This window comes from Cyprinus carpio, chromosome A22, assembly GCF_018340385.1.
Source record: "Cyprinus carpio isolate SPL01 chromosome A22, ASM1834038v1, whole genome shotgun sequence".
Classification (NCBI taxonomy): Eukaryota; Metazoa; Chordata; class Actinopteri; order Cypriniformes; family Cyprinidae; genus Cyprinus; species Cyprinus carpio.
Genome location: NC_056593.1, coordinates 2,037,270 through 2,057,483, shown reverse-complemented (window position 1 = coordinate 2,057,483; position 20,214 = coordinate 2,037,270). Strand labels below are relative to the sequence as shown.

General features: G+C 32.7%; 1 protein-coding gene across 1 annotated transcript; it reads right to left on the bottom strand.

The window, feature by feature from the left end:
• Positions 1-10,199: 10,199 nt before the first annotated feature.
• On the bottom strand, positions 10,200-11,858 carry LOC109055491 (class I histocompatibility antigen, F10 alpha chain-like). Its single transcript, XM_042712283.1, has 4 exons — positions 11,815-11,858; positions 10,753-10,881; positions 10,672-10,715; positions 10,200-10,540 (listed from the first exon to the last, which is right to left on the bottom strand). The coding sequence occupies exons 1-4, from the start codon at positions 11,856-11,858 to the stop codon at positions 10,200-10,202; spliced, it is 558 nt and encodes a 185-aa protein (XP_042568217.1).
• Positions 11,859-20,214: the final 8,356 nt, after the last annotated feature.

Below are 20,214 nucleotides of genomic sequence, written 5' to 3'. Positions count from 1 at the left end.
CTTGACCCCGGCGCTGATGGCCAGACGTCTGACGTGGTTCGTTCTGACTCACTGACTCACGCTGCATCTGTCAGACGTGGGAGAGACTCTTCATCAGCTCCATCACACTCCTCGGTCTCTCCACGCTACAAACACTTACCGTGTCTCCCAGAAATGTTTTATATTTTTAATATGTAATGGTATTCAGAACAGAAGATGATACATATGTACAGTATTTGATTATTATGATTATGATTATTTTAATTATATTTAGATAATTTATTATTTTATGTACATTATAAAAATAAAATTAAAAAAAAAAAATATAATAAAAAAAAAAATAAAAAATAAAAATCCTTATTTTAATTATTTTATGAAAATAATTAAGCTATCAATATTAATAGCTTATATATATGTATCAGTATAATTTGTATATATATATATATATATATATATATATATATATATATATTATATATATATATATAACTTCAATAATAACACAATTTAAATTATTTAAAATTTTACTTGTATAGTACACAATTCATTTTAAACTATTTTAAAATTATTTTATTTATGGTATGTAGCAAAGATCAGTTTAATCCCTATAATTAATAAATAATAAAAGTATTCGTTATTTAACATTCTTCATTTAATTATGTCCATTTAAATATATATGTATATATATATATATTTTTTACTTTATATCATTTTAAACGTTACGTTATTTAATTTTAAGTCATGTCATAATGATTATTCTATATTAATAATAGTATTTACTTGATATTAATTGTTTGTACATTATAGCTAGATGTGTTGTGATTGCAACCAAAATGCAACGTTTGGGAAACAGTGTTTTGTTCTGTTATTGAAACCCAAAGCAAAGAGCGATGTGGTCAGATTCCAGAGGCTCATGGGAAATCAGGCCACTGCAGGTCAAAGGTCACGGCTCCTGTCAGCTTTTATTGAGCTATGGATTGAAATTGATTTCTCTTTGTTATAGTTTGCGTAATGAAAGTGCACAGGATTGATTCACTCATTGGATTTCCATTCGTTTTTCTAATGCTAATGGTGATAAGTCGCTCAAACGAGTGTCAGCCTGTGTTACTTTGGTTTCCTTGCACTTAACGCAACAAAAAATCAAGTGAAATGCATAAGAGTTTCTGTTGTTTTTGGCTTTTGTTTAACTTGAGAAATATTCCACATGATCGTTGCATCTCACGCTGGTACAACAACATCAGTTATGACAACAAATAACAAAACAAACAACAAAACTCACATACATATATAAAAAAATACAATAATTAAAGATTCCAATAATTCAGTATGTTCAGCAGTTTCTGACATGAATAAATAAGTAAATGAGAAAAAATATAGTAATATAAAGAATACAAATTCAAATAACGTCATTGGATTACTGAACATAAATAAATCCAATAATATCAAAGTGCTAAAAAGTGTCCCCAGTAGTTTTTTTTTTAATAAATAAATAAATATACAGTTCAAAGGCTTTTTAAATTAATTATCATTATCAATTAATGTATGTATTTTTATATTTATATTTTTGTATTACTTATACATTTTTTATTATTAATTTAATTATTGCGTTTATATTAAAACATACTTCAGCTATATAATAATTATATTATTTGTACAACCTGACAGTTGAATATATTATTAATGGAATAAATGTTTGTTATTGGAATTATTATTTTAATAATTATTATCTTAAGTTAAATTTATATATTTATTATTAATTATTTTAGTAAATTATAATTATTTTATTCATAAATAAAAGTCCAGTTCTATGCTGTTTTTCCACTGTTCAATATTTTCATTATTAATAATAATGAAATGTAATTATTATTAAAATAATAATTTATTTTATTATTAAATTATGGTCATATTAAAAATACTTCAATTATGTAATTAATCCGTATTATTATTTTTAACAATTAACAAATTTTTATATTTAATATTAATAATTGAAATAAATTTTATAATCATTTTATTAATTTTACAACTGGAAAACTACATTGTTAATAAATTATTTATTAATTTGTTAATTTAATTATAATTTAATTATATATAATATTAAATATATGTTAAATATATTTAATATATTAAATTATAATATATAAAAATATTACAATATTATAATTAAATATATAAATATAATTAAATATAATTATATAATATTAAAAGCGTTCGTGTTTCATTACATTTCTCATTTAAATTAATATTATAATTAAATTAATTTACAATCTGACAGCTACATTTACACTAAAATATATTCATTAAATTTAGTTAATTGTTACATTTTAAATTATTAATGTAATTTATGTAATTTATTAATGTAAATTTAATGTTACATTTATTCAGCTGCTATACATATTGTTAAAATGATTGTTTATCTATATAAAATAATTATTATTTAAATACAATTATTAGTTTAAATAAATTAATAATTTTATTGAAGTAGCTTGAGTTAGCTGTAGTATAGCTAACTACTTTTTCAAAGCATTAGCATTGCATTGTAGTTTGACTCCGTTAGCGTCTGTGATGTTCAGGATGATGCGAACAATTCTTCAAGAGTTTACTGTGGACTTGTAGCACAATCTTACTGAAAGTTTCCCTGCTCATGAACACATTTGTGTTTTCACAGAAACGTCAGCGGCGTTCAGAAGCGTCTGCTGACTAGCGGCTCTGACCTCTCCGCGCCAAACGGGTAAGACATCCGTTATTTTCCCGCGTCTTTGTCGTGTCAAACAGCAAACGCTGGAGTTCAGCGCGAGTCTGTCAGCTCGTTCGCCGCTTGATTCATTCGCTTTGGCTCGCGTTATTAAAGGCCTTTTAGTTGTTTCAAAGCATTCCCCTTTTCCTCGCGCCACACTTTCATTTCTGCCTTTTGTCCCGGCTGGTATTTACAGCCATAATTGAACGGCGTGGGGTCCGTGAGTTCAATTTCAGTCAAAGGGGCTGCGGATATGAAAAATGGGGCTCTTTTAAATGCTAATCAGCGTGGTTAGCGCATTGGCCCTGCTTGGCTGGCGAAAATAATTGTGCGAATCTCCATGAGAAAGTGCAGTGCTTGTGTGAAGATGCTGCGGCGAGTCCCCGCAGCTCTCATAAGCCAATCAGACGCTTAATATCCTGATTTCCTCTTCTGCTCTTAGCAAAGCGTCATAGACATGAGTGAGAACGCAGTCAGATATTCATCAGTCTGAGGAGTTTGGCTGGAGTTTGATCTCAAGCTCTGGTGAATCTGAGCACAGTTTGAGACTCTGTTGAGGTTATTCTGAAACTCCAGAGGAAACACGTGTGAGATTACGCAGATTTTTTCCTTTGAAGAGACATTGGAGGTGTTGTAGACTTGAGCAGAAGTCTCTGTTTGCTCTCCGTTTAGACCATAGACTGTATAAAAACATGGACGTAGTGTCTGTAACGTCACCTGTAGTTTTCTGAAGAGCGTTTTTGAAGAGCACAGTGGGCGGAGCCGGCCGTCACCATCTTGGCGGCACGGCACTCCTGTATAAACGAATATGGGCAAAGAGGCGGGAGCTGGATGCCACACCCTTAATTATGCTGAACTTTAAAGGGATACTTCATCCCAAAATGAAATCATTAGACAATTGATTTTGACAAATCTGACTAGTACGCAAGCGGCGTACGTTCTTCTGTGTCAGCTGCGCCACAAGGGTGAGTTTTTTTACGTGTCTTTACGCTTTGGTTTGAAAGCAAACAGTGCATCCGCACTGTACGCCATCTGCTTACTGCTCAGAATTGCCAAAATGGCACTACACTGATTTTGTAATGGTGCTACGCTGATTTAAAAAGTATTCTCGTCGCTTCATAATGTTACGGTTGAATCACTGATGGCAGATTTTTATTCGCATACAAAAAGTATTCTCCTCGCTTCATAATGTTACGGTTGAATCACTGATGGCAGATGGAGTATTCTGACGATGCTTTTCATACTTTTATGGACCTGGACACTGTTATTTATTTGGCAGTCAATGGGACAGTCACAGGCCTCTCGGGTTTCAATCCAAAGTATCTTAAATTGTGTTCCGAAGACGAAGAAAGCTTTTACGGGTTTGGAACGACATGGGGGGAAGTGATTAATGACAAAATTTTCATCTTGCGGTGGAGTAACCCTTTAAGGCTTAATATAATTCAAACAGATGAGCTATAAAAAAATAAAAAATCACCCCCCTCACAGTTGTCATGAAGGTTAAAATTAGCTGTAAAGTTGGGCATTTTAACATGGGGAGTCTATGGGACTGACTCTCTTTCGCAGCCAGCCTCTAGCGGCCAGTCAATGAATTACAGGTTAAGTCACTTCCTTGGTTGGTTTCACGAGAGAGAGCGGGAGGTTGCCGTTTGGTCAAACAGCAAACATTAGAGTTCAGTGCAAGTCTGTCAGCTCAATCACTCGATCGATTCTTTATGTTTTTATGTTGTATTTCTCATTTGTGAGTTGTATTGGATAAAAGCATCTGCTATATGAATAAATGTAGATGATATGGGTTTTAATGTCTCTGTCTTGTTGTAGTTTGTCTGTGTCTGTGTTGTTTGGTCGTTTAGCTCTCGCTCAGCTGTGTTCACTGTGAGAACGTGCTTCAGGAGTGTGTGAGGTGTGAGCTTCAGCTGATCGATTGCTCTCCGTCTCAAACGAGCACGTCGCTGTTCCTGGAAACTCCTGCTGAGATGCTACGAGGATGACCAAGACCAAACACAGTAGAATGAGATGCAACGCAGCAGGATGAACTCAGAGCTGAAGAACACCTGAGTCTCGCTGATAACAGCACAACAACAGAAACCCTGAACACAAACATCACAGCAGAATCTGAATCAACTCGATTGTGCTGGAAATATCTCTTCATATATATCAAACACACTGATTACTCTACATAAATCATCCAGACGTCTCGATAGATGTACAAGTTCACTAATTATACAACCATTTGCACTGCAGCAAAATTAAGTGTAAACAGAACTTCTGTGACTATGCAGATGAGCAACAACCTAATTTAAATCATTTTAAGTGTAGAGAAACAATGGTTTAACAAATAATAATAATAATAATATACACCATTATATATAATTATTAAATAATATAAATCAAATCATCATTACTATATTTTATTTTAGTATTATATTTTAGATATATATATATTTTATATATAATTTTATTTTTTACATGTTATTATTATATTTTATATAGCCCGTATAGCCTAATTTACAAAATTAATACATTTTAAGTGCATGCATTATACGTTTTAACACAATAAAATTGTATTTTATTTACATGTATATTAAAATATATGTATATTAAAAAATACACAATGATTATATATAACTATCGAATAATACACATCAAAAATTAGCATTTTTTTTCCAGTCATGTGTATATTTAAAAATACACATTTATTTTTGTATAACTCATTGTATAAACATTTTATGTATAACAATCATATTTAAAATAATAAATATATATATATATTGAAATAAAATTTTTAAAATATTAATAATATAATAATTGTAAAAAAAATCATAATTTATATAATAATTTTTTCCTATGCATTTAAATAAAAAAATGGAAATAATTAAAGCATGAAATCCATTCATATGTGACATTTTAAAGTTAAACCGAAAGTTTGGTAGAAAAAAAAAACAGGTGGAATTTTATAAGAGATCAAGCGGTTTCACCAACAATATTACTGATGATTATTTCCCCTACCCATGCAGTTAGTTTATTTATTTATTTTATTTATTTTATGAACAGTGATTTAAAAAAAAAACTAATTTAACTGGTTGATGAGGCAACAGGCTTGTGCAACAAAAATGCCATTTCCTTTAATTCTCTTGCACACAACTGCATGTCTTTTTTTGGCTCATTTTGCTGCACAACAACAACAACAACAACAAAAAAGGCTTTTTAGTAAGTTAAAAAGCAATAAATACATATTACATTGGCCAATATGTAAGTTTCCCGGCTGAGCTGGTGAGAGGAGACTTGCGTCAGCTGCAAAGTCAATAAAGTGGCAGTGAAAGTGATTACATTTGATGAAAGATTATGAAAACAAGCATTTCCTTCAGAATAACATCTACGTTTGATTCAGTCGCAGTGTATGAGCAGAATAACACAGACTTGTGTTCAGGAGGTGAACTGGAAACCCGTTATTGTCAAAAATTGAAGCCTGAGTCCGAGCCTAGCGGTTAGCGCACATGCTAGTTGTGCACATTGTTAGCATTGAGTGCATACAAAAATACATTAACGTGAGGAGAAAATAGCTAAAGATCTTAAATAAAGGAAAATTGTCTAAAGTGATGTAATATCTGTATCTAAAATAGGTTTCTTTCAAACTGCGCTACATGCTAAAGCTAGTTTGCTAACAATCTCAGTTGTCTCTTTCGCTACTCTTTCATAGTTTAGCAGATACTTTTTCCATTCTCTGTCTTCTAATATTGTGACATTACCCATGATTTATCTCTGTATTTCTCTTTATTTCCTCATTAGCCTGTTAAAAAAAAAGTTAGAACTCAATGTCTGAGTTAGTTTTTTTGCTAGCATGAGATTAGTTTGTTCATTTAGCACTGTCTAATATGTGGTATTTTTCTTAGCATGGGGTTGTTTCTTGATTTTAGTTTCTAATTTTCTTCTAGCTTTTTATTTTAGCTTCCTGCAAAGCCTATACAAACATCATAACAATACAAAAAGCCAACAAAGTCCTCCACAGTTAAATAAAAAGAAAAGAAAATGCTAGCTTCCTGCAAAGCCTATACAAATGTCAAAAAAAAAAAGACTTAGCTTTTAGCTTATGCAAATCTGATTGTCATTTCAGTAACTGTTCAGTAACTGCTGGTGTGTTTGCCATAAACTTAACTTTTAGCTTATGCAAATCTGATTGTCATTTCAGTAACTGTTCAGTAACTGCTGGTGTGTTTGCCACAGATTTGCCGTTATTCACCCAAAGCGTCTCGTAATGAATGGCTCTCGTACGATCAGGCAGATTAGCATGGCAGAATCTTAATTTGGGCGTCGGGGGAATGTTGGGGTGAAGTCATTGTTTGTACACTAATCATGTACAGCGGCGTGTGGGCATTTGTCTGCCTCTGTCGTGTCATTAATCATGACTTGATTTGGCCGGTTAGCCTCATGCTAGCACGCGTACAGGTCTGTTGGGTGCAGCGACTCCTGACGCCTGAGGCCAGTGTGAGCAAAACAAGTCATCAGTCACCGCTAAAGCCGCGCTCTACTTGGACTTCAGCTGGTGTGAGTGTGGGAATTATATCAGTACAGGTGTGTTTTATACTTAAATGCTGAAAATTTATGCTAATACAGGAATTCAAATCCTTGTAAGTAGATGGCATACATTTGGTCTATTTTTTTCTTTCATGTTAAGTATGACAGTAGACAAAGCAGGTCAGTTAAAGTTAGTTAAACTATAAACATTTATATATATATATATATATATATATATATATATCTATATATATATATATATATATATATCTATATATATATATCTGGCTACCTTAATAGCAGATTTTAAAAAATCTCTATCGCCCCCTTGAGTACTGGAGGACTTCTTATGGCACGGTAGTGCAAGAACACATATGAATTTGTTTGCAGTGTGCTCTTTTTTTTTTTTTTTATTAACCATGTATTTTTCTTACTTTATTGCCATTTCCCCTCTTGTTTTTTTTTTAGCTTAAAGCTGACTAAATTAGTTCTAAAAAGTAAATTTTTATTATTAACTTTATTATTATGTAAAATAAATACATTTACATTTAAATAGTGTGTATATATTATTGTATTATTATTATTATTTACATTAATATATTAAAAACATTTATTTTACATGTATCTAATTATTTACCACATATAATTTTACTCTTTTAATTATTAAATTCTATTATAATAACACAAATATATTTATATATTTATTTATAGTCATTGTTTACATTATATGATTACTTTATAAAATTATGCACATAATAATGTATTAAATTTAATTACAATTTTAGAATTATATTTAAAATATTTTATTTACATATAATAAATACACTATATTTAAATGTATATAATTTACATATGTATATATGTAATTTATACTTTTAATTATATGGTTATTTACAATGTTTAAATATTATTATTATTATTAATATTATTTTTAATTATTAAATTATAATTATATTATTCATATCTATATTATGTATGTGTCTGAAGATTAATATATATTCACACATACACATTGAAACAGCCCTTCACCCACGCCGATATCCACAGCTCCAAACATAATGATAAAAACAGCCCTGCAGCCCCGCCGATATCCACCGCTCCAAACATGCTGAGAACATACACTGGCAGCGCTATCACACGTCATAGGCACAATAGATGGATGGGTCACATTATGCATTGACTACAGGCCTCCAAAAACTATGGAGGTTGGCTTATGTTATAAATACATGTTCCAATGAGAAACCACCAGACAGATCAAACTTAAACTGACTCCAGAACACAGAAGGAAATATATGAATATATTTCACAAGAAATTGGCACATATTTAGTAAATACATAATTATGTATATAAAATATGTACATAAATATACAAACATTTCTGTGGGAAAACACATTCTAATGTCTATTAAAATGGTACAAATGGTACTGGGTCATATCTTAAGCTTATTTAGAGGCAAATATCAGCAAAATTTTAGATTTTTTTTTTTTGTTTGTTTTTTTTGTAGTAAATCAATATTAATTATTTTAATCTATTGACAGTCCCCCAAAAATATATATTTTTAAAATATAAGATTTCAGGAGTTTTTTTTTTTTTTTTTAATATGTAGAAACAATATCAAATAATATCATTAAGAAAATATTTACATTTGTTCTCATTTAACAAACAAAAGCTGCTTCTCCACTGTCGGCTGAACGGTTCTAAGAAATGGTTATGGTTATATTTCCTCTTGAGCTTGGCACGGCACAATTACAAACCGGGTTTCTCTGTCACTGGTCAAGTGTGCTATTTAAGCAAAGTAAACTCAAGAAATATCCCATCATCCTCTGCGCTCGCTATTTACATCTCATAACGTCTGTAAACCCTTGCATTACAAAGACAAAGAACCAACGTTATGTATATTTGTGAAGAGCTCTGTTATCAGACCCACAGTGGAAAATAAACCATGTCCATACCAGCTGGGACAGATCAGCACAGAACAACGGTTAACTGAAGACAACGGATTGACCCGACGGTGGAAAAGCAAAGTGATTCATTCTAAAACAAATGCTTAAATCTCAAGATTAGAGATGGAAGAAAAGGTAAAAGTATAGAGGATTATTTTAAGTATGTACAGTATAGCTGAATGTTCATTGAAAATCTTTAAAAGTATTTTGATGTTTCTTGTACTTTTTAAAATGTCTCAGTTGTTGGCTAGTGCAGTGAAGATCCTTCTTCTGGTGATAAAGATTCTTCCTCTGGTGATGAAGCTAAAGACAAAGAAGACTCAATAATCGACTAATCACTTATAACAACAACAACACACTACAATATAGATGTACCTTGGGGAGTGGGATTATTCTCTTTGTAATATCTGAACTTACTGTAGTCTGTGAAGAGAGATAAACAGAAGTATAACAAGCTGTAATGAACTTTAAAGAATATTATCGAGGGATTCACATCATTTCACACACTCCACCAACAGAATTCTTATAGTTTAATCATTTTAGAAAATAAAAAAAAACCTGATGTAACTGATAAAACAGCAACAGGTTCACATTCACTGCGCTCTTCTTTATTGTACCACCACACACAGAAACACATGTAAAAACATTTGCACTTATGATAGGAATTATATCTCACAACAGCTCATTAATACTTACGATGTTTGATCTGATTCCAGATTAATAAATAGGAGGAAAAAAACTCCAGCTGGGATATATAAAGCAGATCCTAGAACACACAGAGAAAAATAAACAAAATACCAAAAGAACATAAAAAAAAACAAAATAAAAAAATAAACAAAAAAAACAATAAACAGCAACAAAGTAAATAAAAAAATAACAACAACAAAACCCCAACCTAAAAACAATCCAATTAAACAATTATAAAAATTAACCACCCCAAAACTAAAAGTCAAGTCACCATCGATATAATTGTCACTATTCTCAATTTACTCTTTCAAAATCAATCTTTGTCCTGTTAACTCTGGTGCTATACTTGTTTTCTTAAAATTGGCTCTTTCAAACTCTGTCCTGTTAATTCTGGTACTATACTTGTTTTCTTAAAAGTAGCTCTAGAGAAATGTACAAGCTCTTTCAGCCAGTAAACACACTCATAATCATAGTATTGTTTCAGAATATCAAGCTGTTCTTTGCCATTGTTCCACTTCATCACTGTGGGTTCTGCTTGCGGTACATATTCAGTGTATCTGATCTCCTTCAGGTCCAGTGAGATGAAACGCTCTCCATCATAACTGTACTCATCAAACCCACGTGAGTCTCCAGTCTCATCATCCCACTCACATCCGTACATCCTCTGATATGTGTGAACACCTGAAAGAGCGAGAGATAATGCTATTCTTTATTTTTATTTTTAATTCACAATAAAACAATACTACTCCTAAAAACCCCGTTGGGGTAATCTATCATATAACAGACCCATGCAATAAAGTATTGTAACTCACCACGTGGCTGATTGAATCGCTGCATTATAACACTAATGTTAACACTAATGTTTAGCAGGAATGTTGAGTTTGTTGATCTGCTGCACTCGTTCTCTGATCTCAGTGTAATCTTTCCATCTGTCTCCAGAGGCAAACTCCTTCATCCAGTCCTGTTTGGGAATCAGCTTCTTTATCTCACTGTCATAATAATCAATCTGCTGTCCATCCAGTCTACATACATAACAACGTATGTAGTGATGAGCATGTGTAACTCTGAAAAAAAAAAAATTCAACAAACAACATCACAAAAAAAAAAAAAACACTTTTTTTTTTTCAAAAAAAAAAATAACAACAAAAATCTTAAGAAAAATATCAAAAACCACAAAAAATCATCAATAAAATTAATATTCAATAACAAGTCAAAGACAAGTCATTCAGTTTTTTTTCAGAAACTTTTCTTTTTAGGAAGGGGCAACCTGTCACTCACATGATTTTTTAAGGAATATTGCAGTATTTATTATAAATTATCATATAATCATTTACACTAATAATCTATAAATCTATATCAATACCTTATCACAAATAACCATCAACCACACACCCACATCACACAGACACCCCTACACAGCAAGTCTTTTAAAATCAATACTTTTGCACAGATAACTATCTTCCACAGAGCTGTGGCACACAGACATCCTTACACAGCAAATCTATTCTTTAATTTACATTAAAATGTGCATACAGTAGATTCAGTCATTTACATTGGGCTATTCTCAGGCTTGTCTCATTTACCCTTTTAGATGGATCTGCCTGCATGAGACAAGTACACATCATTGGGAAAAAACTCAATTTCAGTGAAGCTTCAACAAAATTTAATCCTATTTTTCAGTTCACAAAGTATCAGCAAGCACTGAATCTGTTAACTAGTTCTGTTGGCCTTGCTTTTTAAGATTTTTGAGAAAAGAAATTGCATGTCAGATTAAACACATCTCGTGATTTTCTGTCTGTTCAACACACGGAAGTAGCTGAAGGCCTTGCTGACAGAGAAATCATTGTTTAAATGATTTTGCAAATGAATCTCACCTGAATGAACCAAAGGTACGTAGATGAAGAAAATGAAGAAGATCATTTCAGATGAAAATCCATGAATTTGACACACAATACTTTATGTGTAGTCTTCGAAGAGCGCTGCTAAAACTCTTTAGCATTTGCCACACCTGATTCAACAGGACAAAACTGGTTACTGAGCGCAGCCGCAGAACATGTCTTCAAATCCCAAAAAGAACAAACATAACACGGAAGCAAATAAACATAAACGTAACTTGCTCAGTAACCAGTTTTTCCTGTTGATTCAGGTGTGGCAAATGCTAAATAGTTTAAGCAAAGCTCTTCGACGACTACACATAAAGTATTGTGTGTCAAATTCCTTCATAAACAACCTAAATCATCTTCATCATCTACTTAACCTTTTCACCTTATATTCATTCAGGTTAGATAAATTTGTAAAATCATTTAAACGATGATTTCTCTGTCAAGGTTAAGATCAGGCTACTTCCGTGTGTTGAACAGACAGAAAATCACGAGATGTGTTTAATAGAATAGATATGGTATGGTTGCTAAGGTAAAGATTAGAACTAGATTCACTGTCAGAAAATGTGCTTGAATGAGTGAAACAAGTAGACCTCTAGCCAAAAGAAAATGAATGAATAAATAAAAACCCGGCAACTTCTCCAGTCTCAGTTTCAATTAATATTCATTTGGATTGTGGTATTTTATAGTTATTTGATTTATGACACTATATTTATTCCATTAAATAAAATTCATTTGGACCTTTATATTTTATAAATATTTTATCAAAGACACACAAACTCATCACTACATCCACGGAAATAAATGGACAGATGAATGCAGGAGCTCACCACAACTTACACTGGAGTAAATAGACAGACGGTTGCGGGGATCCCAGAGTTTTCTTCTGTAACTGTATTTGATGGACGACAGATTGATTATTATGACAGTAAGATAAAGAAGCTGATTACCAAACATCAACAGAAAAATGAAAACAACACAACAAAAACATAGAACGACTGCAGCAGACAAACCAAATCAAAAATTAATTTCTGACATTTTCTGATGAAGCAGTTTAATCATTCACATGGTGAGTTACAATATCTTATACTACAGTTTTAAATGTGAAAGATTACGTTATATAGTAAAAAGAGCAGATCTTATGATTCCCACTGTTTCTTCTTCAGGTGTTCATAGGTATCAGAGAGTGTATGGATGTGGTTGGGATTATGTGACTGGACACATATATGGGTTTGATGAGTACAGTTATGATGGACAGGATTTCATCATACTAGACCTTGAGGAGCTCAGATACATTGCATCTGTACCACAGGCACAATCCACAGTGATGAAGTGGAACAATGACAGAGAACATGTCTCTTTCTTTTCTCAACACTATATAGATAACTTCACTATCTGGAAAAATTAGATTCATTTACAACTATTAAAATTAAATTAATAATAAAAAATAATATTATTATGAAATCAATAACTCCTCCTTCTCTTCTCATGGATTAAGTCATTAATGTCTCTTTCTTTTCTCATGGATTGCTTCATTTATCAAAAACTTTTTAAATCAAATATATATATATATTTTATTTGATTTTAGCTTTTTTTCCAATTAACAATTTTATCTTGTTAATGACCCTGGACATAACTTATTAATAACTTGCTTTTATTAGTATTGATTATTATTTCATCAGTAAGTTGTAATTTATTTATTAAGTTTTAATTGTATTTTATATTTAAGGACCAACAAAAAGATACATGCATGTGATATACGCACTGACAGTCATCCTCGTAGTCCTCATAGTCCTGTATCTTGGTACTGCATTTTTTGTTCGGAAATCAACCACGTAACCCACATACACCCTCATATTCCTAATACACCTTTATCTCGGTACTTCATTTTTTGTTCGGAAAATAACCAATGCTTCACTAATGTAGAAAATCACTATTATTTTAACATTTGGATTTACACACATATTTATGTGTTTGATTGTAATTCCAGTAAAGTGGACTAAAATAGAAAAAAACCATCACTAATTAAAAAAATCACAATAATCTTCAACAGCCATCACTTCAGTTAAATTCACATGTGATAAAATTTTAAACTCACCAAAAAACATCACTTCAGTTAAATTCACCTGTGTTAAACTTTTAAATGCTAGTGTAAACTGACTCCAAAACATCTTCAAATGTCAAGAAATTTAAAAGCTATATTTACAAAGCCAAATGTTTGTCTTAAAGCAACATTTTAGAGAAAGAAATTTGCAGGATTTGCTGTTTTTATAATTCCAGTTAAGTGTGTAATTGCAAAAATCTGAGATTTGGAATTGGTCACATGCTGTTTCAGTGGTCATACAAATCGTGTAATTAAAAATATCCTCATTTAATTGATATTCATTACATATAAAAACAGATAAAAAGCTAGTATCAACCATTATCAACATCAACAAACGTCATTTAAAACAACAAAGGTCTTTGAAGAGTTTCCTCCAATCATCTGCACTTTCCCCAGATTCCATTCCAATCAGGAATCTTCAGGGTTTGGGAGATCTGATGATTTCCAGCACGCATGTGTGACTAAAACATGTCTAATAGTTACAGCTAACAGGGACTGTTCTCTTAACATTTTCTAAAGTTTCTCTCAAAGTTATCCAAAACGTTCTTGCTGCCATCGATAAACGTTCTTAAAACGTTAGCATAAAAATGTTATCCTTGCATTGTTAGTGAAACATTGTAAAAACGTTATTAAAAACTTGTCTTGACAAAATAAGTCATAATTTGCATAGGAACAATTTGTGTATCCAGTGACACAAAGAATGAAACATAATATTTCAAATACTTAACACATTTATATCATTGAGTTTCATCAATGAATTTAATGAAATGCAATTAAAATATTTACATTTTTGATTAAAAGTAAAACCTTACAATGTGCTTAAAAGCCAGAAGACTTTTTTTTATTTTTTTGACATTTGCAATGTGAAGGAAAAATGCACTAGAATGCAAAGTGTACACATTATTTGACCTGTTTTCCCAAACAAACAAAAAGAACACAAACAAACAAAAATAACACTTCCAAAAAAACACACAGCATCTATAAAACCACTCACAAGCATATCAAGTCATCTGAAGAGCATCCAGATACTGTCTGGATATTAAACTTGTGTTAATATCAGGTGTAATGGTCACCTTACATGTACTACGGTTTGTGATCTTGTGTTTCACCACTCACATTTTTATATATTTTAAATTACAACAACTTGTTTTGTAAATATACAGTTCACTGAATAAGACTAGTTTGACAGCTAGCTTTTGTTCATTTTAAATGGAAAAAAATAAATAAAAATAAACTGAAGCTTTTAATAACACATGCAGTTCTCTTTTTCCTTTAATAAAATTTGTACATAAAAATATAAAACTGAAAATATAAAAAATATGAAAAGTATGGTTAGAAATGGAGTGTGTGTGTGTGTGTGTATAGGCTATATATATATATATATCGTCGCTGCCCGATGAAACTCACATATATATATATATATATATACAGGGGCGGTTCTAGGGTCAGTGGAGATCCGGGGCTTAGCCCAGAAAAATCCATGTATGTGACTTTTTATTTTAATAAATCAGAAAGATTTACCTTGTTTAAAATATACAAAAACAAATTTAAAACATTTTATTTAAAGTTTATCCCTTGTATCCTGACACATATGCTGATGTTGTGTCTCTATCTCACTTTTTTTTTACCTCTGTCTCTCAGTTCTTCTTTTCTTTTCCAATCAAGCCTGACTGGCTACACTTGTCCTGGTAGAACAGGGATAAGAAGCAAACATTAAGCAGTGCACTGACATACTCTTACTCTACAAAGATATACCGGTCAAAGGACTTTATCTCTGTGTTTATGCATTACAGTAAACAGATTCAAGTTATTCAGTCTAGCAGATAAACCTTACCCTCTACTGAAGTCTGTGCATCATTCATATCTCCATGTGTTTTCAGTTGTTTTGTAGATCTTCCAGCATGTCATGGAACCCTTATGAAGGCTACTTTGTTCATGCTCTATGAATGATTCTAAAGCTCTTTTCCAGTTGGAGAAACTTGCACTTGTTAATGTGTCTTTGCTGTTTCGGATATGATGCTTGCCAAAGAGACGACAAGAAAAGCAGAATGCAGAATTTCTGGATACGGAATACTCAAGCCACTGAAATGCATCTTGGAAAACAAAAAATATGAAATTATGAAAAAAATTAGAATGGTACTTTGCCACTAGGTGGCGGTAAGCCACTGCCTTAATGAGTGAGTCGGTCAGTCATTTAATCGATGGATTCGTTCGAAACAGATGATTCATTCAGAAAAAAGTAAGCAACTGTTTTTATGAATGGGTCAGTGAATCATTTACTCAAGCAAATTTATTCAGTAAACACCGCTGTGTGTTGCTGCAGAGCACAACAACATGCTTTGTTTGGAACCATTTCCTTCGCGAAATATGTATTTTTTATTATCTTGTTTATTGAATTGTTGCCCTGACACGAAAAGTCTGCCACAGACCGTGCTAAACAAACATTATAACCGCTCTGTGTGTGTGTGTCCTAAAGACTGTGCTGCGCAACCGTTAAGTGTTAGATGTTCAAAATGTAACGTTAAATCAGACACAATTTAAAACCGAAAAAAGAAATATAATACTATGATTAAAAGTTACAGATACCTGAAGCTGTTGTTTCTTGGCGTTCAAGTGTTTTGGCTATTCTTATGAAGAATTTTCAAATATCCATTTTAATTTTCAAATAAATTGATCTAGTAAAATACTCCACGCCAACAAACCGCCTGGCTCCAAAATATCTCATATCATTGGCTGGATCGTACAGACGCTCATCGATGGTTGGCCAGTTTACATGTCAGTCAGAAGCACTAGACTCAGTGGGCGGTTTTTGTCGGGTGTGAATGACAACGCGTAAATTGACAGACACTGTAGACGTGAGAGTCGAGAGATATTTATTTATTTATTTAATTAAATTCTAATATAAATGACTTTATTGGGCATGAAAACTCATTGATGCATGGTGGTAATAAAAACATTCGGGGCTTTAATGAAAACATTCGGGGCTCCAGCCCCCTTAGCCCACCCCTAACACCGCCCCTGTATATATATATATATATATATATCTATATATATATAATATATATATATATATATATATATATCGTCGCTGCCCGAAGAAACTCACGTATGTCCAAAACGGTTACTTTTCAGGAAGTGAAAAAAATTCAAAAGCAGTTGATTGTAGCGTTGTCATACTTGGTACGGCATCTTTACATGTAACCATATTCTTGCCAGTGTAGTGATATAATCCACATTTGACCAAAATTGAGTTTAAATGGATATACGTGCATATTTTACAGTAACGGTGGTCGATACGCGTTCTTCCGATCATGCCGTTGTGGTTGGCATGCCGGAAATATGGCGCCGTTGTGGTTGGCATGCCGTCTATCGCTCAGCATAGTCCTGAGTTTGTTTGTTTTAAGCTCATTTATGAAGTGTTTTAACACAGTTTGCTTCACCAGTTTTAACATATGACCGATGTACTCTTTTAAAGTTGGAAGAAATTTCATATAAACAAACTCATCAGTTTTCATGGTGCTCCACCTCCCTTTCTGAAGTCAATTCCAGACTGTATACGCCGTTGGCCTTGCTCCCTGCCGGGCAGAAGGCGAAAGAGACGACGTGGACGACGGGGTGGCCTAGCTGTTAAGCTAAAAATGCTACCTGCGATTCCATCGGGAGTCGCGTTCTTCCCCGGGGAGCTTTATGAAGGACTTCGGTATATGCTACCCGCGCTGGCGTTCCCTGGAGCCAGTGCATGGTTGGATTGTTCCCGTGTTTCCCACCTCGCTGGAGCCGCTCCCGCTTTTTCGCGCGCCTCGCCCTGCGCGGGGAGGAGCTTTTACTAACAACCTTCGGCTACTAAACAAGACGAAACAACCTGCGGCCTCTCCTGAACTTCCAGCGCTGCTCAGAATGGCTTTGATTAACGCCAGGTCGGTAGTAAACAAGACTTTCATTATAAATGACTTTTTCTCTGCTCGCCACTTAGACCTTCTTTTTTTGACTGAAACATGGATTACTCCGGGGGATATTAGCGCCTTTTCTGAAATGGTTCCGTCAAACTCTCTGTTTTTAAATTCACCGCGCACAACGGGACGAGGTGGTGGTCTGGCCTGTATTTATAAAGACATTTTTTCCTGCCGTCCCGTAGTTTCAAAGGAATACCAAAGCTTTGAGCTACAGTTGTTTACTCTGGAGCTATGCGACCCTGTTCTGTTTGCACTGATTTATCGTCCACAGATTTATGCTTCCACAGGGCGGGAGATACGCGGCGTGATTGACAGCTTTGACACCAGATGGATATACGTGAAAATCAGATGACATGATTTCACAACTTTTCATTGGCCATTTAGACATGTGAAGCATACTGTATACGGAAATGAACCTGGACATTAAATCCGTCGAAAAATCTCAAAATCGGCAAAATGGACATACGTGGTTTTTCATCGGACAGCGACGATATATATATATATATATATATATATATATATATATATATATATATATATATATATATATATAATATACATATATATATATACATACATAAATAAACACACACACTTCACAGTAACCCGTCAAAAAAAAAAAAAAAAAAAAAGATGATAGAAAGTGGGAAAAGGAAAACAAGATGCATGTGAGAGAAGTGAGCTTTTCATAATAAAAAGTAATATTGTTTGGATTAGCGATATTTATTTGCTTAGTATGTATTTGGGTTTTGGTTCTGCTGTTTTCCGGATTATAGCTAAATCAAGTTTTTTTTTTTTTTTTTTTTATCATCGCACATTTTGATTGATGCATTCCCACACGTCGCTAGTTTCACTTTCGCTTTATGTAAATTGTTTTGTGGCTTGGCATTTATAATAAATGTTGTTTATAATGAATGACACTATAATTTATGTTTGTTTTTTATTTTCCGGTCCTTTCTTCTATTTATATGTTTTCCCTTTATATGCTTATTGCTCATAAAAAAACAAAGTAAAGGGTCAAGAACAGTGCCATGTATATTTCCAAGTACAAATACACAAAATAAAATAAAAAAGGAAGTTTTTAGTAATTTTCTTCATACCTTTTGTTTACTCAGGTGATTCATTTCATAACGCCACTTTGTTTAAACCCTTGCTGCTTCCGTGTGTTGAATTGACAGAAAATCGCTTCACATTTGTCGTATTTTCTCAAACATCTTTAGTATTATCCAGGCCAGCAAGTGGTGTGTAACAGATTCAATATAGTCTCCGAAAACCCTCGACTGAATCAAACATCTGTAAATAAACAAAACGGAGAAGTTCTGAGACACAACGTGACGTTCATCATTTACAGCAACAGACAATAATTAGATCGATAAAATTAGCTGAAGATCCGGGCCAGTGTTGGGAAGTAACTAGCTACAATAATAATATTACTTTTTGCAGTAACTAGCAGTGTAACTAATTAATAATAAGATTTCAGTAATACAGCTACCATCCATAAAACAGCTCGTTACTTTACCTTTGATGCCTCACCCCCTACTGATCTGAAATCCATAAATCCAATAATTCCTAGATTTATTTTCATTATTTTAATGACTTGCACATGAAGTCACCAGTGCATCAGGAAAGCTTTTAATATGGAAAAGCTTACATTCAGCAGATGGAAATATCGCCATTACGCTGATTTTGTCAGGAGTAAAGCGGATCTGAATGCAGATGTGTAAGGTGTGGCATCACTTTACTCTGGCATTACATCCCACCCACATCCCTCTGAGCCCGATGTAAATTATACTACTATAATTTAAAATCTAATGAACTTATGTGATTTCTTAAGATAAAATACTTATTGAAATGGAGAAATCATAGCTACAATTAGCTTTAAAGCTCCACATGACTATTAATACAACACTTTTACTTCACTATCAAGAGTGTTTGTAAAAACTTCTGACTGCAATCCAGTGTGGATTTTGGTCGAATGATGAGACAGAAATATTTTGTTAGTAACATTTTAGAAGAACTTAAGTGAAAGATACGAAATTACAACTTCTGTGGGGAGTGAAGGAAAAGTAACTAGTAATGTAACTAGTGAAAAAAAATGTAACTAATTACTGCTGTCAGAAAGTAACAAGTAAAGTTAATAATATTACTTTTGAAAGGAGTAACTAGTAATGAGTAATAAATTAGATTTTTGGAGTAACGAGCCCAGCACTGATCTGGGCACATTAGTTTGAATGAGGGAATCACAAGCAGAACACTATGGCAAAACGATAAACCAGTCTATAATTTAGTTTTGTTGTTGCTAAATGAAAAATAAAGCTCAGAATAGTTAATTGTCATTGGTAGCTCTTAATTCAACTACTCTTTGTTAGGATAGTAGTATTCTGACTCTGTATCTGTGGTTTAACTATGTTTGAGGAG